General features: G+C 45.6%; 1 protein-coding gene and 1 non-coding gene across 2 annotated transcripts in view; one reads left to right on the forward strand and one right to left on the reverse strand.

The window, feature by feature from the left end:
• Positions 1–9,127: 9,127 nt before the first annotated feature.
• Positions 9,128–9,199, reverse strand: TRNAQ-CUG. Its single transcript has one exon. It is a non-coding gene; the product is annotated as a tRNA-Gln (tRNA).
• A 379-nt stretch (positions 9,200–9,578) lies between these two features.
• Positions 9,579–26,866, forward strand: part of RAB11A (RAB11A, member RAS oncogene family) — a 44,306-nt gene continuing 27,018 nt past the window's right edge. The window contains exon 1 of the mRNA XM_030189788.1: positions 9,579–9,719. Coding sequence (XP_030045648.1) covers positions 9,680–9,719 — 40 coding nt within the window. The 5' untranslated portion in view covers positions 9,579–9,679. The remainder of the gene's footprint in view (positions 9,720–26,866) is intronic.

The raw sequence follows: 26,866 nt of genomic DNA on the forward strand, positions 1-26,866 counted from the left end.
GTGACTCCAAGGATTTTTAAAGTTTCAGAGATTGGCAGATTTAGTTTAGGTGTGCTAATAGCGGTAAATTTATTTGTGTTGTATTGGGAGGTAAGTATGAGGCATTGATTTTTTTCTGCATTCAGTTTCAATCGGAATGCATCTGCCCAGGTATTCATGATGTGTAGACTTTGGTTGATTTAATTGGAGATTTCGTTAATGTCTTGTTTGAAAGGAATATATATCGTTACATCATCTGCATATATGTAAGGGTTAAGGTTATGATTTGATAGAAGTTTTGCCAAGGGGATCATCATTAGGTTGAAAATAGTTGGCGAGAGGGGGGATCCCTGCGGTACTCCACATTCAGGTGTCCATGCAGCAGACGTAGTTGAATTTGATGTGACTTGATATGAGCGCAAGGTTAGGAACCCCTTGAACCAGTTTAGGACATTGCCTCCGATGCCAAAATATTCAAGTATGTGTAATAGGATTCCGTGGTCAACCATGTCAAACGCACTTGACATGTCAAATTGTAAGAGGAGTATGTTGGTGCCGGTAGCAATCATTTGTTTGAATTTGGTCATTAGGGTAATTAGTACTGTTTCTGTGCTGTGATTTGACCGGAATCCTGATTGGGCATCATGCAGTATTGAGAACTTGTTGAGATAATTTGTGAGTTGTTTGGTTACTATCCCTTCGGTTATTTTGGTTATTAGTGGTATAGATGCTACTGGTCTGTAGTTATTTCGCTTGCGTTTTTCTTTGTGTCGTTGGGTATTGGGGTGAGTAAAATTTTTCCTTTTTCCTTTGGGAAAAGTCCGTTTTGTAGCATGAAATTCACGTGGTTCGTTAGGTCTATTATTAATTGTTGAGGAGCTGATTTCATGAGGTTGTTTGGGCAGATATCTAGTTTGCAATGGGATTTGGCAAATCTTTTGAGCGTTTTAGAGATGAGGTCCTCTGACAGTAATTCGAATTCGGTCCAGATCCTGTCTGCTGGGTATATTTCGTCTTCTGGGTCTAGACAGTTTAGGAGTGTTGCGTATTCCATAGGGCTGGTGGGTATTTTAATTCGTAATTGTATGATTTTCTCCTTGAAGTATTTCGCGAGGTCGTCGACCCCTGGTGTATCTTTGCTGTTATTTGTAACTGGTGTGGTGTCTAGCAATTTATTTACAAGGTAGACGAGTTTGTGTGTGTCTTTGTAGTTTGGTCCAATCGTTGTTTTGTAGTGTAGTCTTTTAGTCTGTTTTATGGTATATTTGTATTTCCTCCGAAGTGATTTCCAGGCATTCAGTGTGTGTTCATCTTTTTTTTGTTCCATGCGCGTTCTACCTTTCTGACTTGTGTAATAAACTACTAATATTCAAAAATTAAACCATCTGTTCCTGGGTTGTTTTATTCTTTGAGGCAGGGGTGGCAAATTGGTATGGTTCTGTGTAGTATTGGTGTCGCGTGCTCGAGGACCTTGGCATACTGTCAGGCTTCTTCCCCGGGAGCACTGGGTTCGTGAGCCCATGGGCCACTACCGTGGAGCGGCAGTGGCAGGCAAGATCACCTCCAAGGTAGAGATGAGACAAAACTGGACCGGAACCCCGGACTGGAGTTCTACACCGGAATACACGGAACTGGAACGCACCGGACGGGTGCGCACTGGAGTGGAGCCCGCTGGACTGGAACACACTGGAGGGCCCCACAGGACTGGAACATACAGGAGTGAAACCCGCTGGACTGGAACACACTGGACCTAGGCTTCACCTACGCTTGACAACCTTTCCCCGAGGATTGAGCCCTCAGGTTCTGGCAGCCGGTAGGACTTACAGGAAAACCCGGAACTGGAACTTGCAAGCAGGAACAGCAGGAATGAAGATCCAGGAGTGCCCCCTGGCACCTAGGCGCAGGCAAGGCCGACAGGCAGGGACTGTCCGGGTTCTGGCAGTCGGCAGGTTTAAACACAATGACTAGTAAACTGTACCTAGGCTAATAGAAACGCTATACCCAGGCCAACCAGTCATACACAAGAAACATACACAGAGCACACTCAGGAGACTTGAAAGCTATACACCAGCTAACAACAAAGCTGTGCCCAAGCTAACAAGTCATGCACTGGAAACAAACACAGAGCACTAGCAAAGCTATACACAGGCTAACAAGCCACACGGTGCCTAAGCTGGCTAGTCTAAACAAACACAGAGCACTAGCAAAGCTAGGCACAGGCTAACAAGCCACACGGTGCCTAAGCTGGCTAGTCTAAACAAACACAGAGCACTAGCAAAGCTAGGCACAGGCTAACAAGCCACACGGTGCCTAAGCTGGCTAGTCTAAACAAACACAGAGCACTAGCAAAGCTAGGCACAGGCTAACAAGCCACACGGTGCCTAAGCTGGCTAGTCTAAACAAACACAGAGCACTAGCAAAGCTATACATAGGCTAACAAGCCACACGGTGCCTAAGCTATCTAGTCAAACATAGAAACTCACACAGAGCAAACACTGAAACAGTGTACAGAGCACTCTATACACCAGGGCCCTAAATGAAATGCAAAAGCCAGGGCTGTAGTCTCTAAGTGATTAATAAAGCCCTTCCACACCAGAGGCACAGATGCAGCAATCACCTTGCCTCCAAACAGAGGCTTGACACACAGAGAAGTCAGCCCAGCGGGAGCCATCTTGGATACTGGCATAGAGGAGTCGGCGGCAGCCATCTTGGAAAAGGCATAGCCCACACAGGTGAGGTTCAGTAGGGCAATCAGCACACAGAGCCAGAGAGAAACTAAGACAGAGACAGACACAGAGACAAGCAGGAGCCAGCACAGACACTGACTCCCAGAAACAGGGTAAGTCTGAGGGTGGTCACGGCCACAGACGTAACAATTGGAAGCTGCAATAATTGCATCCAATTCTTGCATAAGTTTGCTGATTTCTTCATTTAGGCTAGCAAGCTGAAGACAGATGGGACAAGACCGAAGCTGCCAGATACTGTTCCTTAGAACTAAAGTACCACAATTATTACACTGAATAAGTTATTTTGATGGTTGGAGATGGTATGCACAGGTTTATGATGAAACTCAGGACTTGCTAATGATTTGTTAAATATATATGACTAGAAAATCCAGGGGTGGGTGGGACTATGTCTTTCAGTGATTCAGCCATATACCACAATTAAAAATGTTTTCTGGGAGTGGCAAACAGTGAGACAATGTGAAACAAGGTCCAGGTTTTGCTAGAAATCTAACTTGTCTCCATAATCCTGATAAATATTGTAGTTTCTTTAATGTAAATTCTAATTACAAATTAGACCAGTTGAAGATTAAAGCTATTCTTTATCTTGGCCTGGCAATGTAAAATAAACCTTGCAGAGCCTGCAGCCAGAAAGCTGAGAAATTAAGAATAAAATATAAAACACTTAGCAGGTATTATGGTTCAGGTCCAGCACATGAAATGCTTCAAGCAGTGTTTGTTTCTCTATGCAGAAACTAGCCCCCTTCCTCCTGCTGTGCTGGTGTTTACCTCCCAGTGAGTCAGCCAATTCATCTATCAACAAGTTCTCTAGGAAGGACAGGGAATGATATCAGTTTCAGTTTGATACAGCAATCAAATTCAGCCAGAAACTCACTTTTCTCTTTCAAATCTAAATATTCCCAAGAGTTTTATAGCAGTTTCATCAAGGTAAATGAACCAGTTGTAAGACTAAAACTGTTTCTACCTAGGACTGACAATGGAAAAAAATAAACCCTTTCAGAGCTAATCCACAGTACAGTAGCCAAATTTAGAATACTACAGCAAGAGTTAGCTGGGTAAAGGACAAGAAACAGGTTGAAAAGTCTATCCTCTCTACTAATCAGAGCAAGGGTGGCGACACCGGTATTTGGAGAATAAAACCGGTGTAGGGCGGACTTCTACGGTCTGTGCCCTGAGAAAGGCAGGGGACAAATCAAACTCTGATATACATAAAAAATATTACATACCACGTAAAATGAGTTTATCTTGTTGGGCAGACTGGATGGACCGTTCAGGTCTTTATCTGCCGTCATTTGCTATGTTACTATGCTATGCTACAAAAACAGGAATGGGGAGGAACATGGATACAACAAAAGAGAACATGTTACTTAAAATATGAGAAAAAGCAATCATTGAAAAATATGAGGAAAGCACATAGTAACCTTCTTACAACAGAGAGCTAGATGAATGGAAACCAGACATAGTGGTACTTAATCCTCAGAGTATACTTATGAATTCAGCCATAATCCTAGAACTGGCAAAGACCCAGAGGTGACATCACATCTGCTGGTTGCAGATGACTTGAAGTTCTACAATCTCAGTGATCAACCTTGAGTAGAACACCACTATTTAGTGAAAAGCTTTTCAAATGACATTAGGATGAATTTTGGCCTGGATAAATGTGCTGAGTCAGCCTTGCTAGGAAGGAAATTGAGTGAAACTGAAACTATTTCTCTGACTGATGATTGTGCTATGAAGGAACTTGAACAGGAAGGGGTATATAAATATTTAGGAACAAAGGCAGGAGTAACAGTCCAACATAAAGGACTGAGGCCCCGACGAACAAGTCCCCACTAAAACCCATTGCTTGAAGATCTCGAATTGAATGGACCGCAGGACCCGAGGCAGCATGGCTTCACTAGTGGCAGGTCGTGTCAGACGAATCTGATTGATTACTTTAACTGGGTGACCAAACAGTTGGATGTGGGAGGGGCGCTAGATGTGGTGTACTTGGATTTTAGCAAAGCCTTTGACACGGTCCCGCACAGGCAACTGATAAACGGAGTGCCTTGATAAGGAATCGAAAGTGACTGACTGTGTTAAAAATTGGTTAAGTGGAAGGAGACAGAGGCTAGTGGTAAATGGAGCTTGCTCTGAGGAAATGGATGTTATCAGTGGTGTGCCACAAGGATCAGTCCTCAGGCCATCCCTTTTTAACATCTCTGTAAGTGATGTTGCAGAAGGCTATCTGGTAAGGTTTGTCTCTTTACGGATGATACCAAACTCTGTAATAGGGTGGACACCCCGGAGGGTGTGGATGGTATGAAGAAGGATCTAGTAAAGGCTGAAGAATGGTTGGATAATTGGCAACTATAATTTAATGCTAAGAAATGTAGGGTCATGCACTTGGGTTACAAGAATCCAAGGGAACGGTACAGTATAGGGGGTGTAGTGCTTCTGTATACGAAAGAAGAGCAGGACTTGGGGGTGATTGTGACTGATGGCCTTAAGGCAGCCAAACAGGTAGAAAAGGTGATGGTCAAAGCCAAAAGGTTGCTTAGGTGCATAAGGAAAGGGATGACCATTAGGAAAAAAGAGGTGATAGTGCCCTTGTATAAGTCTCTGGTGAGGCCCTATTAAGAGTACTGTGTGCAATTCTGGAGACCGAACCTATGGAAAGATATAAACAGAACAGAGTCAATCCAGAGGGTGGCTACAAAATTGGCAAGAGGTCTCTGTCATAAAATGTATAGGGACAGGCTTATAAATCTCAACATGTATACGCTGAAAGAGAGGCGGGAGGGAGGGGATATGAAAGAGATGGTTAAATACCTCACTGGTGTTAAATGGACAGGAGGTGAGACTTTTTCAAATGAAGGAAAAGTCTGCAATGAGAGGGCATAGGATGAAGTTAAGAGGAAATAGGCTTAGGAGGAATCTAAGGAAATACTCTTTCATGGAAAGGGTGGTGGAAGCGTGGAATGGCCTCCCGGTGGAGGTCACGGAGATGAAGACTGTGTTAGAATTTAAGAAAGCATGGGACAGGCATGTGGGATCCCTTAGGAAAAGGAGAGGTTAGTGGTTGCTGAGGAAGGGCAGACTGGATGGACCTTTGGCCCTTATCTGCCGTCATGTTTCTATGTTTCTATCCTTGGTAAAAGTTACTGAGTTGGAAATAGCAAGTGATTTTCAGCAAGGAGCTTGGTATGGAAAAAGCTAGCGCATGCGTAGAACAGACAATTGCTAAGCGTGGCTGTTATGCGCATGCCCAGAAACTGTGCTATAGATGCACCTCCACAGCAGTGGCGTAACTACGTGGGGCCACGGGGGCCTGGGCTCCCGTAAATTTGGCCCTGGACCCCCCCTGCCGACGACCTTCTCGACCCCCTCTCTCGCTGCCAACGTCAGACTCACAGAAACAGAACGAAGCCTTGCGCCGGAAGAAGAGGACCTCGGCTGGCGGGGGTTGGGGGTCCCCCGCCAGCAAAGGTAGCTGACGGTGGGGGAGGGTTGGTGGCAGGAGGGGGGTCGAGAGGGTCGTTGGCAGGGGGGTCCAGGGCCTACTCTATGAGGGCGCAGGCCCCCGTGGCCCCACGTAGCTACGCCACTGGTGTCAATGTTTAGCCACAAACAGGATAAGTTTTTCATTTGATGAAGTAGATCTCCATGCAGCAGGGGCATACCAGACTTTGGCGGGAGGGGGGTTCAGAGCCCGAGGTGAGGGGGCACATTTTAGCCCCCCCGGTGCTGCCGACCCCCCCCCCCCCCCCCGCCGTACAACGTGCAGGATGTCAGACTCACAGAAACAGAACGAAGCCTTGCGCCAGAAGAAGAGGACCTCGGCTGGCGGGAGTTGGGGTCCAATCTTTTTTCAATCTACATCTTTTCCCTGGGCTCCCTGATCTCATCTCATGGTTTCCACTATCATCTTTATGCTGACGACACTACTACTACTACTACTACTACTATTTAGCATTTCCATAGCACTACAAGGCGTACGCAGCGCTGCACAAACATAGAAGAAAGACAGTCCCTGCTCAAAGAGCTTACAATCTAATAGACAAAAAAATAAATAAAGTAAGCAAATCAAATCAATGAATGTGTAGAGGAAGGAGGAGAGGAGGGTAGGTGGAGGCGAGTGGTTACGAGTCAAAAGCAATGTTAAAGAGGTGGGCTTTCAGTCTAGATTTAAAGGTGGCCAAGGATGGGGCAAGACGTAGGGGCTCAGGAAGTTTATTCCAGGCGTAGGGTGCAGCGAGACGGAAGGCGGGAAGTCTGGAGTTGGCAGTAGTGTAGAAGAGAACAGATAAGAAGGATTTATCCATGGAGCGGATGCATGGGAAGGGGAGTAGGGAAGGACGAGTGTGGAGAGATACTGGGAAGCAGCAGAGTGACACCCAGCTTTATCTCTCCACACCAGACATCACTGCAGAAACCCAGGCCAAAGTATCGGCCTGCTTATCCGACATTGCTGCCTGGATGTCCAACCGCCACCTGAAACTGAACATAGCCAAGACTGAACTTATTGTCTTCCCACCCAAGCCCACTTCTCCTCTCCTTTCACTCTCTATCTCAGTTGATAACACCCTCATCATCCCCATCTCATCTGCCCGCAACCTCGGTGTCATCTTCGACTCCGCCCTCTCCTTCTCTGCGCATATCCAGCAGATAGCCAAGACCTGTCACTTCTTCCTCTATAACATTAGCAAAATTCGCCCCTTCCTCTCTGAACACACCACCCGAACTCTCATCCACTCTCTCATTACCTCTCGCCTTGACTACTGTAACCTACTCCTCACTGGCCTCCCACTTAACAATCTATCCCCCCTTCAGTCCGTTCAGAACTCTGCTGCATGTCTTATCTTCCGCCTTGACCGATATACTCATATCACTCCTCTCCTCAAGTCACTTCACTGGCTTCCGATCAGATACCGCATACAATTCAAGCTTCTCCTTCTTACCTACAAATGCACTCAGTATGCAGCCCCTCACTATCTTTCTACCCTCATCTCCCCTTACGTTCCTACCCGTAACCTCCGCTCTCAAGACAAATCCATCCTTTCAGTACCCTTCTCCACCACTGCCAACTCCAGGCTCCGCCCTTTCTGCCTCGCCTCACCCCATGCTTGGAACAAATTCCCTGAGCCCATACGCCAGGCGCCCTCCCTGCCCATCTTCAAATCATTGCTCAAAGCCCACCTCTTCAATGTCGCCTTCAGCACCTAACCACTACACATCTACTCAGGAAATCTAGACCGCCCCAACTTGACATTTCGTCCTTTAGATTGTAAGCTCTTTTGAGCAGGGACCATCCTTCTTTGTTAATTTGTACAGCGCTGTGTAACCCTAGTAGCGCTCTAGAAATGTTAAGTAGTAGTAGTAGTAGTCCCTCGCCAGCAAAGGTAGGCGACGGCGGGGGAAGGGGGGTTGAGAGGGTTGTCTGCGGGGGGGGGGGGGGGAAGCTAAAATGTGCCCCCTCACCTCGGGCTCTGGACCCCCCTCCTGCCGAAGTCTAGCTACGCCCCTGAGTGCTTCACATACACACTTTCACAGGACCTGTGTTTAAAAATCCGTAGAGAAGACAAGCATCAAAAAATCGCGTTGGAACTCTTTCATGATTTTTGCAGTTGGCACCCTCGGAATGGTTTGCCCCCCCGCCCCCCCCAAATCCACTCCAGGGCCCCCCTAAATTTCCAGGTCTGGCTGCGCCTGGAGAGAGAGCCCGTTGTTAAAAATGTACCAGCACACCACCAATTACAGACCAGATGATTCATTCACAACATGTATTCAAAATAGAAACATGTAGATTCTGTAAGAAAGAGCTGGAAATGATTATTAATCTAGCTGGCTGTGAAGTTCTGATGGCAAAATATTTCTTTATAGAAAGGCACAACAAGGTAGCTATCTCATCCACTGGAAAATTGTAAACATTACAACATCGCAGTACCAGAAAAGCACTGGGATCACGACCCTAAAATAATTATGGAGAATGAAGAGGTTATGACCTCCTGACCTGGGGCAGGGCTCAGGTAGAACTTGTATCAGGTAGACCCCCAGGGATCCTGAGACATTCTCATCCTGACTGATAAAAAAGCATTGATTCCAAGTGATTGCTGAGAATTGTGTGGAGAGTGAGAAGATCCCAAAGTAAGAAGAAATGCAGTCTAAGATCAAGATGTGGCAGAAAGACACACCTGGGTAAGTTGCTTGTACATTTGGCATCTTATGAACCCCAGAAAGAAACTTTCTTTGCAAATCATGCAAGAAGTAGGTGAGCATTAGCAGTAAAAGCCAGGGACTGAGATCATGTTCCATATATCCTGGTTTAAGACATTGCCACCAACCGCAGCAGTTGTAGTTAAGCAGAGACTATTAGTAGATGTAAATATGGGATATTTAAATTAAAAAAAAAAAAAAAAAGTCTTAGGTTCCACCGAGATTTGAACTCGGATCGCTGGATTCAGAGTCCAGAGTGCTAACCATTACACCATGGAACCTCCTAGAGAGTGAATGCGGCAGACGCTCTCATATCCTTTGCCTCGCGGGATGTTGCCCTTGTACGCAGAGGGAAAATTTCTTTCCGCTTGTTGCACAGATCGGTGCCGCCGAGACGCAACAGGATCCGGGCTCGGAGTAACTCGCCCCAATCTTTGCATGGGTTCTAAACCGCCCCAGCACTAGGACCGCGCGGAGGACCAGGAAGAGCCGGCGCCTGATGACGTCACGGCGGAAAAAGCCCAGCCCATCCGCCTGAACCAGAGAGAGGCCTGGAACGCATGACGTCAGAGCAGGGCTCCCTGAAGGCCTGCGAGCGAAGGAGAGAGCGAGGTTTGGAACGCAGAGAGCGGCTGTGCGTGTGTTCCGGTGGGGCGTCCCGGAAGTAGTGCGGCGGGCGCTCCTGGAAAGAAGGAGAGAGCAGGCAGGCAGGGAGCGGCTTCTTCTTCTTCTTGGGATTATTAGACGCTTCTCACGGCGCCATGGGGACCCGGGACGACGAGTACGATTATCTCTTCAAAGGTGGGAGACCCTCCCCCTCCCCCCCCCTCCTCCGGGGACTCTGCCACCCGGTCCTTGGCTCCCTGGGGCCGTCACCCAGTTCAAAGCGTCTCTTTCAGAAATGAGGTTTTGCTTTAGGTTTAGGTCAGACCTTTGCATTCGTAGCCCAAGGTGATGTACAGAGTAACATACGTAGTAGATGACGGCAGAGAAAGACCCGCACGGTCCATCCAGTCTGCCACAACAAGATAAACTGCTTTATGTGTATATAGCTGACTTTGATTTGTATCTGAAAGAAAGGCTTTTTACTGACTGTATAAGGAACTGAAGAGATTAAGGTTCCTTCAAGTCAAATTAAATAATATAGTAACATAGTAGATGACGGCAGAAAAAGACCTGCCTGGTCCATCCAGTCTGCCCTACAAGATAACTCACATGTGCCATTTTTTTGTGTATACCTTACCTTGATTTGTACCTCTCCTTTTCAGGGCACAGACCATATAAGTCTTCCCAGCACTATCCCTGCCGCCCCACCTCCCACCACCGGCTCTGGCACTATAAGTCTGCCCAGCACTATCCCCGCCTCCAAACCACCAGCCCCACCTCCCACCACCGGCTCAGGCACAGACCGTACAAGTCTGCCCCGCACTATCCCCACCTCCCAACCACCAGCCCCGCCTCCCACCACCAGCTCTGGCACAGACTGTATAAGTCTGCCCCGCACTATCCCTGCCTCCCACCACCGGATCTGCCACAGACCGTATAAGTCTGCCCAGCACTATCCCCGCCTCCCACCACCAGCTCTGGCACAGACCGTATAAGTCTGCCCAGCACTATCCCTGCCGCCCAACCATCTTATAGTTTGACATTTGGAAGGATACGATACAATTGGAATGGACTTTGCATTTCATGGACTCTAAGAGTGGAATAACTTGGGAGAAATATACTACTGTATCTATTTAAGATTGTTGGTCTATAATCTCATGTGTACTAGATGAATGATAGTGAGATAATAATTTGCATAAAAAATATAACTATTCTTATAAGGTTTTTGTGGGTTTGATTTGTATCTGCCCCGCCTTGGTGATGTACATCTGGGTTCCCTGCACTTGGCTTTTGCCAGGTTTTTTTTTCTGTTCCCAGATGCTGTGGCCTCCTTCCTATTTCCTCACGTGAACTGGTTTTGTTTATTACTCCTGTTGCCAGAACTGTGACATAATTCAATGCATTGCTCAATTGGAGCAGCCTTCCTGCAGTTAGTTGTTGTCTTGTAGTGTAAAACTTATTATTTTTTTTTTCCCCCTGTGATCAAAGAAAATGTTACGTTGCACCTGTCCAGGGGTCCTAATCCTAGTTGTGGATGTAGAATGCTGCAGACTCCTGACTTCCTTGTCTTCTGCTGAAGGGAACCATTTACCTTATGTTGTGCAGTTGGAGCTCCTAGGTTGTGAGAAAAGGCCAATAGTGGTGCTTTCAAGTTGAAATTAGCACAGGACTGTAATCTGGATAAAATGTTAAAAGCACCTTAGCAATGTTGATAGAAAACATAAGCTTTTCTTTTTTTTTTAAAGTGTGTTTTCATTTTTCAGTACATAAGTATTGCCGTACTTAGACAGACCGGAGGTCCATCAAGGCCAGCATCCTATTTCCAACAGTGGCCAATCCAGGTCACAAGTATCTGGCAAGATCTAAAAAAAAAAAAAGTACAATACATTTTATGCTGCTTATCCTAGAAATAAGCAGTGGATTTTTCCCAAGTCCATTTTAATAATGGTGTATGGACTTTTTCCTTTGGGAAGCCATCCAACCCTTTTTTAAACCCCACTAAGCTAACTGCTTTTATCACATTCTCTGGCAACAAATTAAAGAGTTTAATGACACTATGAGTGAAGAAACATTTTCTCTGATTCATTTTAAATTTACTACTTTGTAGCTTCATTTCTGCTTCCTAGTCCTAGTATTTTTGGAAAAAGTAAACAAGTGATTCATGTCTACCCGTTCCACTTCACTCATTATTTTATAGACCTCTATCACATCTCCCCTCAGCCGTCTTTTCTCCAAGCTGAAGAGCCCTAGCTGCTTTAGCCTTTCCTCGTAGGGAAGTCATCCCATCCCCTTTATCATTTTCGTTGCCCTTCTCTGCACCTTTTCTAATTCCACTATATCTTTTTTGAGATGTGGTGACCAGAATTGAACACAATATTCAAGGTGCTGTCGCACCATGGAGCGATACAAAGACATTATAATGTCCTCATTTCTGTTTTACATTCCTTTCCTAATAATACCTAACATTCTATTTGTTTTCTTAGCCGCTGCCACCGCACAGTGAAAACAGGGTTTCAGCATATTATCAACGATGACGTCTAGATCCTTTTCCTGGTTGGTGACTCCTAATGTGGAACCATCATGTAGCTATAGTTCAGGTTCCCACGTGCATCACTTTGCACTTGCTCACATTAAACGTCATCTGCCATTTGAATGCCCAGTCTCATAAGGTCCTCTTGTAATATTTCACAATCCTCTTTCGGTTTAACAATTTTGAATAACTTTGTGTTTCGTCAGCAAATTTAATTGCCTCACTAGATACTCCCATCTCTAGGACATTTATAAATATGTTAAAAAGCAGCGGTCCTAGCACAGACCCTGGGGAACCCCACTAACTACCCTTCTCCATTGAGAATACTGACCATTGAACCCTACTCTCTGTTTTATATGATTTAACCAGTTTTTAATCCACAATAGGACACTACCTCCTATCCCATGACTCTCCAATTTCCTCTGGAGTCTTTCATGAGGTACTTTGTCAAACACCTTCTGAATATCCAGATACACAATATCAACTGGCTCCCCTTTATCCACATGTTTATTCACCCCTTCAAAGAAATGTAGCAGATTGGTGAGGTAAGATTTCCCTTCACTAAATCCATGTTGACTTTGTCTCATTAATCCATGCTTTCGAATATGCTCTGTAATTTTGTTCTTTATAATAGTCTCTACCATTTTGCCTGCCACCAGTATCAGGCTCACTGGTCTATAATTTCCCAGATCCCCTCTGGAACCTTTTTTAAATATCCGTGTTACATGGGCTACCCTCCAACATTCCAGTACCACCCCTGGAGAACCCCACTATCTACCCTTCTCCATTGAGAATACTGACCATTTAATCCTACTGTCTGTTTTCTATCTTTTAACCAGTGTTTAATCCACAATAGAACCCTACCTCCTATCCCATGACTCTCCAATTTCCTCTGGAGTCTTTCATGAGGTACTTTGTCAAATGCCTTCTGAAAATCCAGATACACAATATCAACCGGCTCACCTTTATCCACATGTTTGTTCACCCCTTCAAAGAAATGTAGTAGATTGGTGAGGCAAGATTGCCCTTCTCTAAATCCATGTTGGCTTTGTCTCATTAATCTATGTGTTTTAGGGCCATTAGTTGACCTCTTGGGTGTTTGAAAATTCTGTGTGATACGCCACAGTGTATCTAGTAAGAACATAGGGAAATTCCTCTATGTGCAGTTTCTACAGTCAGAGCAAAGAAATGGCCAGAAATGATTTCAGCATACCTAAGTGGCCTGGCCTGCTCTGGTAAGCAGTGTCTAATGTGTAGATTAGAAATTCCTTGGGCTGCAGCATCAACTGTCAGCTCAGAGAGAGGCCTTACACAACCTATGAATGTCACTTCCTGTATGCTCTGCTGAAATGCAGTGTTCCGTTCATGATCTGAGGCCTTGCTCCCTCCTATGTTCGTTGCTTGTGAAGTACAGATGTAGTCTTATATAAAACTAGCATATTTGGCGGTCCTAATCACTTTGATTCTGTCTCTACATAAGAGTAGCCATACTGGGTCAGACCAATGGTCCATCTAGCCCAGTATCCTGTTTTCCAAACAGTGGCCAAGCCAGGTCACAAGTACCTGGCAGAAACCCAAATCGTGGCAACACTCCATACTACAATCCCAGGGCAAGCAGTTGCTTCCCATGTCTGTCTCAATAGCAGACTATGGACTTTTCCTCCAGGAATTTGCCCAAACCTTTTTTTAAACCCAGATACGCTAACCGTTATATTATAACTTCTGTGTGTACACTGTGGTCGTCATACCTGCAGTTATCTCCAAGGCCAGGGGAGCGAGCTGAACCAGTCCGAAGTTTACCTCATTGCATTTCTTTGCCTTCGGTGAGACAAAGCCAGGACTGACTTATCTAAGCTCTCTGAATGGCAATACAGCACTACTTTCAGATCTAGAAAAATGCTAAAATGTTGCAGCAATACAGAACTCTAAATCTCCCGGGCTCTATTGATTAAACACCAAGGAGTATATCTTAAAATATTGTTCGGACATTTTTGCTTTAAAAAGTGGGATGTTAAAACAGGGCAGGACGCCACGTTAAGCCTTAAACAGAATCATAAAATTCAGTATATATATTGTTGCACACCTAAGTTTCCTCTTGTACACACTCCAGTATTGTAAACATGACCCTCTTTTGTGCAGGTAGTTCACTGTGAACTGCTTATCACTTCAGTGATAGAATGGGCTGAAGTGTATAACTAGGCCCCCCCCCCCCCCCCCAAGCCTTCATTCATTTAGAAAACCTAAACTATGTTTACTCTGTCTTCTAGATCTGTATTTCTGCTCTGTTTCAGAGATAAGGAAGTGGTGTGAATTGCTGAGCTGGTTCACCTGTGAGGATTTGATCCTGCCTGCTTTTATTGCATTCTCTGGCAATGAATTCCAGAGTTTAATTACATTTTGAGTGAAGAAAAAATTTCTCTGATTAATTTTAAATTTACTACTTTGTAGCTTCGTTGCGTGCCCCCTAGTTCTAGTTGGGAGTCCTGGAGAGGGGCATTTTCGAAAGAAAAGTCTAAGTTGGAATTTGGACATCTTTGTAAAACGGCCAAATTCAGAGGTGGGGAAAGGTCATTTTCGAAAAAAAAAAAAAAAAAAAATGGACGTCCATCTTTGTTTTCGAATATGCAATGGACATCCTTGCATTTGGACGTCTTCGATTTTCGGGCATTTTCAAACACAAAGACGTCCAAAACAGAGGAGGTGTGGCTTAATGGTTAATGCAGCGGGCTTTGATCTTGGCGACGTGGGATCAATTCCCACTGCTGCTCCTTGTGACTTTGGACAAGTCAAATGCACAAGGGGCATTTTTGGATATGACATCTAAGTCTGAAGATGGAAGTTTTTTTGAAAAATGTCCAAAATCAGAACAGGAAAGGTCATTTTCTACAAAAAAAAAAGTATATCTTTTCCTTTTGAAAGTGCTGTGTGGAAAAATGTTTTGTGATTTGGGGGAATAAGGGGAGGTGATCCCTGAGTCCTTCCAGTGGTCATCTGGTCATTTGGGGCACCTCTTGTGCGGAGTAGAGGAGTAGCCTAGTGGTTAGTGCAGTAGACTTTGATCCTGGGGAAGTGGGTTGAATTCCCACTGCAGCTATTCGCTATAAAAACAGGTCTAGCTCAAAACATTTTAGTTTTGGATGTCTTTGTTTTGTTCCATTATTGCTGAAAGACGTCCATGTCTTAAGAACACCCAAGTCCGGCCTTGAACACACCACTCCTTGAGATTTGGACGTCCTTCTGATGGACTGCAGTTGGAGACGTCCAAAATCGGGTTTCGAGTATACTGCTTTGGATGTAGACGTCCATCTCTTTAGAAAATGAGCCTGCTAGACTGCTAAGATCACCAGTGTCAAAGATTGATTCACCATGGCAAACCAACGAGAGGAAGTGAACTTGGTGAAAATCCACTATTTCTGGGATAAGCAGTATAAAATGTTTTGTACTTTTGGGGGATCTTGCCAGGTATTTGTGACCTGGATTGGCCACTGTTGGAAACAGGATGCTCGGCTTGATTCACCTTTGGTCTGTCCCAGTGTGACAACACTTATGTACTTATGTGCTTGGGATTCTGAATGGAATCTTGCTACTCTTTGGGGTTCCACATGGAATGTTGCTACACTTTGAAATTCTGCATGGAATCTTGAATTCTAGAATCTTGCTATTCTTTGGGGTTCTACATGGAATGTTGCTACTATTGGGTACTTGTGACCTGGATTGGCCACTGTTGGAAACAGGATGCTGGGCTTGATGGACCTTTGGTCTGTCCCAGTATGGCACTACTTATGTACTTATATATGTCCTACTGTATCAGCAGAAAACTGAGAGCAATTGCATTAATGCCCAGTTTTCCATTAACTTCAGTTTTCTTTGGAAGATGTGATTCAGGAGCACATCCACCTGAATCTTGTTTTGAAATGGATAGATATGGCAGTTAAATATTTTCTGATCATTTGAGACAGTATGTAACTACCCTAATCACTCCCTTCCTTCTCTCTTCCCTACTTAATCTCTGCACAATACTAACTTTATCTGATATCTTGGAATGACATTGTTAACAAAATTATGTAAGCCACATTGAGCCTGCAAACAGGTGGGAAAATGTGGGATACAAATGCAATAAATAATAATCTACTATAATAAAACTCACCCTCTGAAGTCACTCAGTCACTCCCTGAAGGGTTCATGGATTCATGGTGGTGAAGCCACAACACTGACCATGTCTCTCTGCCCCGCCCTCGCATGACGGACCAATCAGAAAAAACACCCTCAACATTCTGAAACACAAAGGACCATCACAACACCGTTCCCAGGCAACACTAGGCAACGTAAGACGGACCAATCAGAGGAAACTACGTGACAATAAGGGAGGAGCATTCCCCAGCAGAATGGCTCATTATCTGTGCAGCACGGAGAGCACAGAACCACCGCTGGAACGAGAGAAGAATATTCCTGCTGTGGGTATGTGCAAAAATAGACTGGGGGGGGGGGGGGGAGAAATTTTTAAATGCCTAATGCCAGTACTGAAGAGTGCCAGAGGACCTATAGCACAGACTATATTTGGGATCGCTTGACATGGAGTCAGAGGAGCCGGAAAACAACGTGCCCGTCACCATCTGGGACGTGGGCGAACAGGTCAAGCTGCGGCCCAGCTGGAAGGATTACCCGCGACCCAGCCAGCAGCAAACAGCGACCAAGGACAGCACAGCACATCCCCCAACCCCCAAGCAAAAAACAAAACAAAAAAAGACACACATCAACAACCTGCACACACACCGCACCCTCACACACTCACAAACACACACACACACACACAAAATAACTCTGTGACACATACACACACAAAAAAATCCACATGCTAGCGCCCGTTTCATTGGTTTCGGAAATGGGCCTTTTTTACTAGTAATAAATAATAGTTTGGATGTTAAAGTATTTTGTCCTCTGTACTGTTTCCTCTATTAAGTGAAGTAATTGGCAGAATTGCTATTTTCCTTCCTTAAACATTTTTCAGTAAATTGCATGCTGTTTCCAACTTTGTCCTCAAAGTGTGGTACAGCATCCATATAGAGAGGATTTCCGAGCGTCCCTCTATTTGCATCATAACTTTGCCATGACGCTCTTAATTGGAAAATCCAAAATGTTTCTACCAAGATACTGTCTGCCGGAGCAATCTGTCTGCTGTTTTCATGGGGATATTTTAGTTGATAAAATGAAATATATCTATCCTGGGACAACACAGAATATAAATTTTAAAACAAGTTAAAATGGGGCTTGTGCACCGTAGTCTACTGATCAGCCTCAGAGTTCCCTCTGCCCCCCCCCCCCCCCCCCCGGATTCAGGTCAGGATGGCTCTGAAAGGAAATGGAACTTGATATACCGCCTTTCTGAGGTTTTTGCAACTACATTCAAAGCGATTTACATATATTCAGGTACTTATTTTGTACATATGAGGCTAAAGGAAAGAACTCGGCACATACAAAGTGGACTTCAGTGGCAAGTGTTGCTGGGGGGTTGGGCTCCCCCTCAGGCTTTTCAGCACTTGAGTCCCGGAAAGCACAATGCATAAGTAATGCTACACTGGGAAAAGACCAAGGGTCCATCGAGTCCAGCATCCTGTCCACGACAGCGGCCAAACCAGGCCAAGGGCACCTGGCAAGCTTCCCAAACGTACAGATATTCTATACATGTTATTCCCGGAATTGTGGATTTTTCCCATGTCCATTTAGTAGTGGTTTATGGACTTGTCCTTTAGGAAACAGTCTAACCCTTTTTTAAACTCTGCCAAGCTAACTGCCTTCACCATGTTCTCCAGCAACAAATTCCAGAGTTTAATTATGCGTTGGGTGAAGAAAGGTTTTCTCAGATTTGTTTTAAATTTACTACACTGTAGTTTCATCGCATGCTCCCTAGTCCTAGTATTTTTGGAAAGCGTGAACAGACGCTTCACATCCACCTGTTCCACTCCACTCATTATTTTATATATCTCTATCATGTCTCCCCTCAGCCGGCTCTTCTCCAAGCTGAATAGCCCTAGCCTCCTTAGTCTTTCTTCATAGGGAAGTCGTCCCATCGCAGCTATCATTTTAGTTGCCCTTCGCTGCACCTTTTCCAATTCTACTATATCTTTCTTGAGATGCGGCGACCATAATTGAACACAATACTCAAGGTGCGGTCACACCATGGAGCGATACAACGGCATTATAACATCCTCACACCTGTTTTCCATACCTTTCCTAATAATACCCAACATTCTATTCGCTTTCCTAGCCACAGCAGCACACTGAGCAGAAGGTTTCAGTGTATTATCGACGACACCCAGATCCCTTTCTTGGTCCGTAACTCCTAACGTGGAACCTTGCATGACGTAGCTATAATTCGGGTTCTTTTTTCCCACATACATCACCTTGCACTTGCTCACATTAAACGTCATCTGCCATTTAGACGCCCAGTCTCGTAAGGTCCTCTTGTAATTTTTCACAATCCTGTCGCGAGTTGACGACTTTGAATAACTTTGTGTCATCAGCAAATTTAATTACCTCGCTAGTTACTCCCATCTCTAAATCATTTTATAAATATATTAAAAAGCAGCGGTCCTAGCACAGACCCCTGAGGAACCCCACTAACTACCCTTCTCCATTGTGAATACTGCCCATTTAACCCCACTCTCTGTTTCCTATCCTTCAACCAGTTTTTAATCCACAATAGGACGTTTCCTCCTATCCCATGACCCTCCAATTTCCTCTGTAGCTTTTCATGAGGTACCTTGTCAAATGCCAGGACAGACCCCTGAGGAAGACCTTTGTCTTCTGTTTACTCAGTTTAATCCCTTGTATTTACCAGCACAGCTTCTGTGAAAGGTATTGATCCTGGGAGATATTTTTGATTATCTTGAAGCACATATAGTAAAATCAGGTCTTGCTGCAACTAGATCAAACACATTGCTCACCTTTTCACACTTGAAACTGTGACTCATTGCTGCTGTCAGTCGACAAAAAACTTCCTTAAAACTTCCCAAACCTGTTTGCTGGGATGTAGGATATAGCCTGCATTGGCTGCTGAAGGCCTTACTGGGTCCACAGAAATAATCTGTGAAAGCCTGGTATCTCTGTGCCAAAATCCCCTGGAAACCCAAGCAAGAGCTCCTGCAAGTCCTGAGGCCATTCTCTTCTGTCTGCCCCTCACTAGCGGTCTGAATATGGAAATAAATCATTGCCCACCAACCTAGGAGGAGTATGGATGGTCTTAGTGATTAGCATGTCTGCCATTGGGGACTTGATTTCCCGTTTAACCTGCTTTCTATTAGCTCCCCCTGACTTTAACCTGCCAGGTGAGCGGCTTCCTGCACTGGGAGGCTTAAACTGTCCTTATGGAACTGACTTTGAGGCCTGTGTTGTGCATTTGATGTAAGTTTGTTATTTTGAATTATTTTGGTTTTATCTTTTACTAATTGATTTTTTTTCTTTGTATTTTATGAATTGTTTTTTTTTTTTTTTTTAATTTGATTTACTTACAGCTCACACCTTTTCAGAAGTAGCTCAAGCTGGTTATGCTCAGTTACACTAGATCTTCCCTGTCCCTGAAAGGCTTCTGCTCTGTCTGTACCTGAGGCAATGCAGACTTAAGTGACTTGCCCAAGATTCCGTCAAACTGCGTAGTTTGATATGGTTTATCAAATAAATTGGAAAACCGGTGGAACCAGGGAAGCAGAGGTTCAAATTCAGCCTCTTTAGCTGACCGTCCTTGTGATACCTGGATGAGTCACACTGTATCATTTATTGCCCCAGGTAGAGTTGAGCTCTTAAGGAAAGTGGCTTTGCATATGGAATACAGAGCACCACTGTACAGCACTTGTGTCTTATAAATGAGTATCTGTTTTCATGGTTTTCTTGTTATTTGTGCAAACACCTTGGAGCCCTAATTTCTATGGGCCCAATTCAAGTCCCCGTGTCTTGGTTGGAACATTATGTGTGTTTCTGTGCTCTGTGTGAGGTACTTGATGTCTCTTTTTTGTGTTTTGCTGGAGGATAATCTTTGGTACTACTACTACTTGACATTTCTAAGGTGCTACCAGGGTTACGCAGCGCTGTACAATTTAACATAGGACAGTCCCTGCTCAAGGAGCTTACAATCTAAAAGACAGGTGTACAATCTAAAAACAAGTATAGAGTCCGTCTGATAGGGAATACTATAATTCACAAAAGGTTAGGTGCCGAAAGCAGCATTGAAGAGGTGAGTTTTAAGCAGAGATTTGAAAATGAGTAGGGAGGGGGCTTGGCGTAGGGGTTGAGGAAGATTGTTTCAGGCAAAGGGTGAGGCAAGGCAGAATGAGCGGAGCCTGGAGTTGGCAGTGGTGGAGAAGGGAACTGAGAGGAGGGATTTGTCCTGAGAGCGGAGGTTACGGGCGGGAACATAGTGGGAGATGAGGGTAGAGAGGTAGTGAGGAGCCGCAGACTGGGTGCATTTGTAGGTAAGGAGTAGAAGCTTGAATTGAATGCGGTATCTGATCGGAAGCCAGTGAAGTGACTTGAGGAGAGGGGTGATGTGAGTATATCGGTTCTGGCGGAATATTAGATGTGCGGCAGCGTTCTGAACGGATTGAAGGGGGGATAGATGGCTAAGTGGGAGGCCGGTGAGGAGTAAGTTGCAGTAGTCGAGGCGAGAGGTAATGAGAGCGTGGACGAGAGTTCGTGTGGTATGCTCAGATAGGAAAGGGCGAATTTTGCTGATGTTGAAGAGGAAGAAGCGACAGGTCTTGGCAGTCTGTTGGATATGTTGGAGACTTTGTCACCATAGTTGATGTGTTTAAGTGAGCTGTGAATGAGTGGAAAGAGGGGTCGAAGGTCTCTATTGCTGTGCAAATAACTGCTTTCACTTGGTTAGGTTATCAGCACACCCCTTTCCCCTGGTACGATATTGCCGCAGATCTTCGACTATCTCCACTTTTCTCCTTTCTTACCACTGCCCTCTCTACCTGTCCCTAGTGTGTCTGGGGTGCTCTGGACCTGCACTGGTTAATGTCAGGAAGGATGCTGGGTTCCTTGGACCTTGATCTCAGAAGGGCTTATCTTATCAGTTTGGGTAGCTTCTGTTTCTGAAGGTAGGCATTCCTAGGTAATCTGTTTTTTTGTTTTTTTTGTCACCGATATACTGCTTTTCTGTTTAGCATATTATATGCTGGTACTTTCTCTGTCCCTACTGGGTTTACAGTATAAGCTTTATAGGGAAACTAGCAGTTGAGCCCGTAAAAACGGGCTAGTAAAGGAAGGGGGGGGGGGGGTTGAAAGGCCCCCCCCGGATAGGTCGCCGCCACCCCTCCACCCAGGCCGGGTACGTGGCTTCATTATTGAAACCGCCGGAACGCAGCACACAGCTCATCTGAGCTGCCGTCGGCCTTCCTTCTTCTCTGCGTGTGTTCCGCCCTCGTGTGACGTAACGTCGGTGAGGGCGGGACACAGGCAGGTAAGAAAGGCCAACGGCAGCTCAGATGAGCTGTGTGCTGCGTTCCGGCGGTTTTTGAATAGTGAAGCCAGGTACCCGGGCCGGGTGGGGGGAGCGGTAGCGGCAACCCTGGGGGGAGGGAGCGGCGGCGGTTCCCTCTCTGTCACGCCCCCGTCATCACGTATTGACGCGGGGGCGGGACAGAGAGGGTCTCTACTGCGCATTTGCGAGTGAGTACGCCTCTTGCCATTTATATGTTTGATGGGACTTTATATACTGCCTTTCTGTGGTTTTTCCAACTACATTCAAAGCAGTTTACATATATTCAGGTGCTTATTTTGTACCAGGGGCAATGAAGGGTTAAGTGACTTGCCCAGAGTCACAAGGAGCTGCAGTGGGAATCGAACCCAGTTCCCCAGGATCAAAGTCCACTGCACTAACCACTAGGATACTCCACTCCATGGGGGGATGCTTAAGTGACTTGCTCAGGGCCAGAACTTGTTGCAGTGGGAATCAAACTCAGCTCCCAGGGTGTCGGCTCACTGCACTAACCATTAGCCAACTGCTCCCCTCCCTTGTCTAATTTCTTTCTTTACTTTTCTATGGAATTTGCTACAACACCGTCTAGCATCTGTCTCAAATTGTTTTCCCAGTCGCCTCTTTAAGCAATCCTTTAGAATTGTAGGAAAATCCCACTTGCACCCTACCTTCCATTTCTTCGCCTGAACCTCCCTCTTATCAGCTCTGTGACAGAGGAGTGCGGGACGCACGTTTGTGCTGTATTCCTGCTTTGTATCAGCAAGATACTTACATGGGGTCCTGAGGAAGGATGGCAATTCAGCTGCCTGTGCTGTTTGGCTTTTTAGTTTAACAGATTTTACGGATGTTTAGCTCCTCTTGACCATCTCTTCCCGGTCCAGCTGTACTTCCATCTGACCTCAGCACTGCTGTTTTCTTGCCCATCAGGCTGCACTTTCCCAGTCCAGAACCCTTGCTGCATTGGTTGGGGGGACGCTTGCTGTCCGTTTCTCTTCCCCCCCCCCCCCCCCCCCCCCCCCCATGCAGGCTCTGTTTCTGGGGGAATTTTGTGTTGCACAGGCAATGGTGGTGAGGCAGCAGCTTGCATGGTTCAGGAGCACAAATGGTATTTGGTGTTGATCACTTGCCAGGAGGAGGTGAGTGGCTGCTTGTTGAGCCTCCTGCTGGAACTGTGCAGGACACGGTTCAGCCATGTGGTTCTAATCAGAGAGAATGATGTGACCTGCATCCAGCTGCTGTTTCCTTCCCTTTGTGGGCAGTTGGCACTGTGGATAGTATAAAGTGACTTTTTTTGTGTGTGGGAGGGGGCATGTTTGGGTGACATGGTACAGGAGGGGGCAGAGAGAGAAGGCTGCTGTGTGCTGCGGGGGTGGGGGGAAATAGTGTTGGTTATTCTAGTATGGGAGAAAGCAAGATGGAGGGGAATGTCTTTGTTTTGGGCAGAAGGAGGGATAGAGAGCTTGTTCCCTAGGATGGAGAGAACTGAGATTATCACAAAGAGCTGTGGGGACTAGGGGAGAGGGACAGAGGAAGCTGGAAAATGTCTCCACTGGAAAGGGGGTCAAGGAAACAGGAGATCCAACCTGTTGGACATCGGGGAGAGGGGGTTGCTGAGTGGTTTTTTTTTTTGTACCAGATTTCCCCAGGAGTAAGCCTCACACTTCCCCGCCAAGCACTGCCACCTGCTCTTCCAGGTTCTCTCTCTGTGGCCCCTTAGGCCACCATGCTGGATCTCCCCTCCCAGGACTCTTTCTCATCTTCTCCTGCCTCCAAGGACCCTTCCCAGGTGCTGCTTCACCCCACTACATGTTCCTCCCCCCTCTGACCATCTCGATAGTTCATCGTGGTGCTTTGCCTGGCGCTTAGTTCTTTTTGTCCCTATCTCCCCCCATTGCCTTAAGTTTCGGTTCAAAGTGGCTTCCAATTTACATTTTGGTCGAGAGTTACATTAGTTATTGAACCGTTATGGAGAGGATATCAATGGTCTTTAGAATTTTCTGAGGGGCTGTTTTGAAGGAGGTAGGACTATAGTTTATATTTTGTGGGACTCTGCATGGCGTCTACTCTCTGACCCTGCCTCCCTTCTTGTTCCGTGCTTGAGCGGCTGGTTGCATGATGCCAGCACTCGGTCCTTCTTGTGGCCCTGAAAAGAGTGATGCTGCTGGCCCTAGTGTGTGCTTCAAGTAGAGAATGACACGGGGACAAAGTTTGTCCTGTCCCCGCAGGCCCTGTCTCCGTCCATCAACAATCTCAGGATTCAGTCTAGCTCTCCCATCTTCCACAGTCCTTCCTGGAATAGAAGTTGTCTTCTTAGAAGATGTGCTGGTAGCAGGATGTACGGGATCCCCCATTCAAATTCTGCCAGTTGTGGCCAGCATGTTTGCTTGTTTTTCCAAAAAAATCAAAATATCACTGTCTGTATCACTCAAACATAAATAACAGTCCAGTTCATTAACAGGCTTCAAAGTAGAAAATGACAGGGGGCACAAAGTCCCCATCCCTGTGGTTACTGTGGATCCCCTTCCCTTTCTCTAGTTTCAAGCCTGTGTTCCAGGCTTGCACATTGTGTGTGGGTTTGTTTGTTTTTGGAAGAAGTTCCTGCATTATTTGGAGGGTCTTTTGGGTCTTTGCCAGCAGGATTTCTTTTAGGCAAGTCTGAAGCTTTTCAAGTCCCGAGTCGTTGTCGTAGCCTCCTCCTTAGAAAGTCAGGAATGTTGAGCAAGCACATAATTCTGGGAGTATGGGTCAATGATATTGTCCCGTCCCTTTGTGCTTGGCGGAATCGAATGCATGTACTGATGCTACTGGAACAGCGGCAAGCGGAAAAAGTTGTTTCTGGTGGTCTGGGACGTTTATATTTGATCTTTGTCTCATAGAGCCCGGAGTTTAATTTGAAATTCATTTTGATTCCTTTCCCCTTCCTTTTTCAGCTTTTTAATTTCAAGGGGTGGGGGGAGGGAGTTGGTGATTCGGTTTGGAGAGTTTATAGATCAAGACGTCTGGAGTGTGTTCTGACTGTGAGGGGGTAGTTTAGTGGAGTCCTGCTTTTGAACTTATTGACCAACTCGTATGTGTGCTTGTTTTCATGTGTTTTTATTAGATCAATCATCGTTTCAGCATAAAGCTTCATTTGCTCAGAGTAAGTTTTTTATGATAAGATAATCTGTACAAACAAGAACCTGAACCCACATGAATACTCGATAAGTTGGAGCTACTTGCAGGCTAATATTTTCTAGTACTGCCTCTGTCTCTCGTCTCAGAGTTGGACAATAAACCGTGCACCATGTTCTGGAGCCTGAGCTGCCTGTGCCTGAAGTGGGAATCGAACTCAGTTCCTTAGTTCCCCAGGACCAGAGTCCACCACCCTAACCACTAGGCCACTCCTCCACTGTTGCTACTATTGGAGATTCTACATGGAATGTTGCTACTATTTGAGATTCTACATGGAATGTTGCTATTCCACTAGCAACATTCCATGTAGAAGTCGGCCCTTGCAGATCATCAATGTGGCCGCGTAGGCTTCTGCTTCTGTGAGTCTGACGTCCTGCACGTATGTGCAGGACGTCAGACTCACAGAAACAGAAGCCTGCGCAGCCTTCTACATGGAATGTTGCTAGTGGAATAGCAACATTCCATGTAGAATCTCCAATAGTAGCAACATTCCATGTAGAATCTCCAATAGTATCTATTTTATTTTTGTTACATTTGTACCCTACGCTTTCCCACTCATGGCAGGCACAATGCAGCTTACATGGGGCAATGGAGGGTTAAGTGACTTGCCCAGAGTCACAAGGAGCTGCCTGTGCCTGAAGTGGGAATCAAACTCAGTTCCTCAGGACCAAAGTCCACCACCCTAACCACTAGGCCACTCCTCCACTGTTGCTACTATTGGAGATTCTACATGGAATGTTGCTACTATTGGAGATTCTACATGGAATATTGCTATTCCACTAGCAACATTCCATGTAGAAGTCGGCCCTTGCAGATCATCAATGTGGCCGTGTAGGCTTCTGCTTCTGTGCTTCTGTGCAGGACGTCAGACTCACAGAAACAGAAGCCTGCGCAGCCTTCTACATGGAATGTTGCTAGTGGAATAGCAACATTCCATGTAGAATCTCCAATAGTATCTATTTTATTTTTGTTACATTTGTACCCCGCGCTTTCCCACTCATGGCAGGCTCAATGCGGCTTACATGGGGCAATGGAGGGTTAAGTGACTTGCCCAGAGTCACAAGGAGCTGCCTGTGCTGGGAATCGAACTCAGTTCCTCAGTTCCCCAGTCGGCCCTTGCAGATCACCAATGTGGCCGCGCAGGCTTCTGCTTCTGTGAGTCTGACGTCCTGCACATATGTGCAGGACATCAGACTCACAGAAACAGAAGCCTGCGCAGCCTTCTACATGGAATGTTGCTAGTGGAATAGCAACATTCCATGTAGAATCTCCAATAGTAGCAACATTCCATGTAGAATCTCAAAGAGTAGCAACATTCCATGTAGAATCTCAAAGAGTAGCAACATTCCATGTAGAATCTCCAATAGCAGCAACATTCCATGTAGAATCTCAAAGAGTAGCAACATTCCATGTAGAATCTCCAATAGCAGCAACATTCCATGTAGAATCTCAAAGAGTAGCAACATTCCATGTAGAATCTCCAATAGTAGCAACATTCCATGTAGAATCTCCAGTAGTATCTATTTTATTTTTGTTACATTTGTACCCAGCGCTTTCCCACTCATGGCAGGCTCAATGTGGCTTACATGGGGCAATGGAGGGTTAAGTGACTTGCCCAGAGTCACAAGGAGCTGCCTGTGCCTGCAGTGGGAATCGAACCCAGTTCCCCAGGACCAAAGTCCACCACTCTAACCACTAGGCCACTCCTCCACTCCTGGTTGGCGCTTTGGAGTAGAGAATGACACTGGGACAAAGTTTGTCCCATCCCCATGGGCTGTGTCCTCATCTGCAGCAGCCTCGGAACAGTTATGATTTTATATTTAAATCTTTTTTTTTTTTTTTTTTTTTATATTTCAACGGTTTTTATTGAAAACAGTGTACATTGTGTCAACATCAAATATTCAATATATACATTCAGTCATATCATTCCCTTCTAAACAACCAGCAAACAAATTGGACCTACTGTTTTCACTTTGTGTTCCTTTTCCCCCCGTTCCCCCCCCCCTTTCCCTAATCCCCCCTACTCCCTAACCTCCCCCCTCCCTTCCTGTTAACCCTCCTATTAACCTCCCTCCCCCCGGAAAACTCACATTCATCTTAAAGAGGAACTATCCCACTCACAACTTCAATATAGTGTCTACAGCACATTAAGCACAAAACTCTTAC

This window comes from Microcaecilia unicolor, chromosome 1 (genome assembly GCF_901765095.1).
Source record: "Microcaecilia unicolor chromosome 1, aMicUni1.1, whole genome shotgun sequence".
NCBI lineage: Eukaryota > Metazoa > Chordata > Amphibia > Gymnophiona > Siphonopidae > Microcaecilia > Microcaecilia unicolor.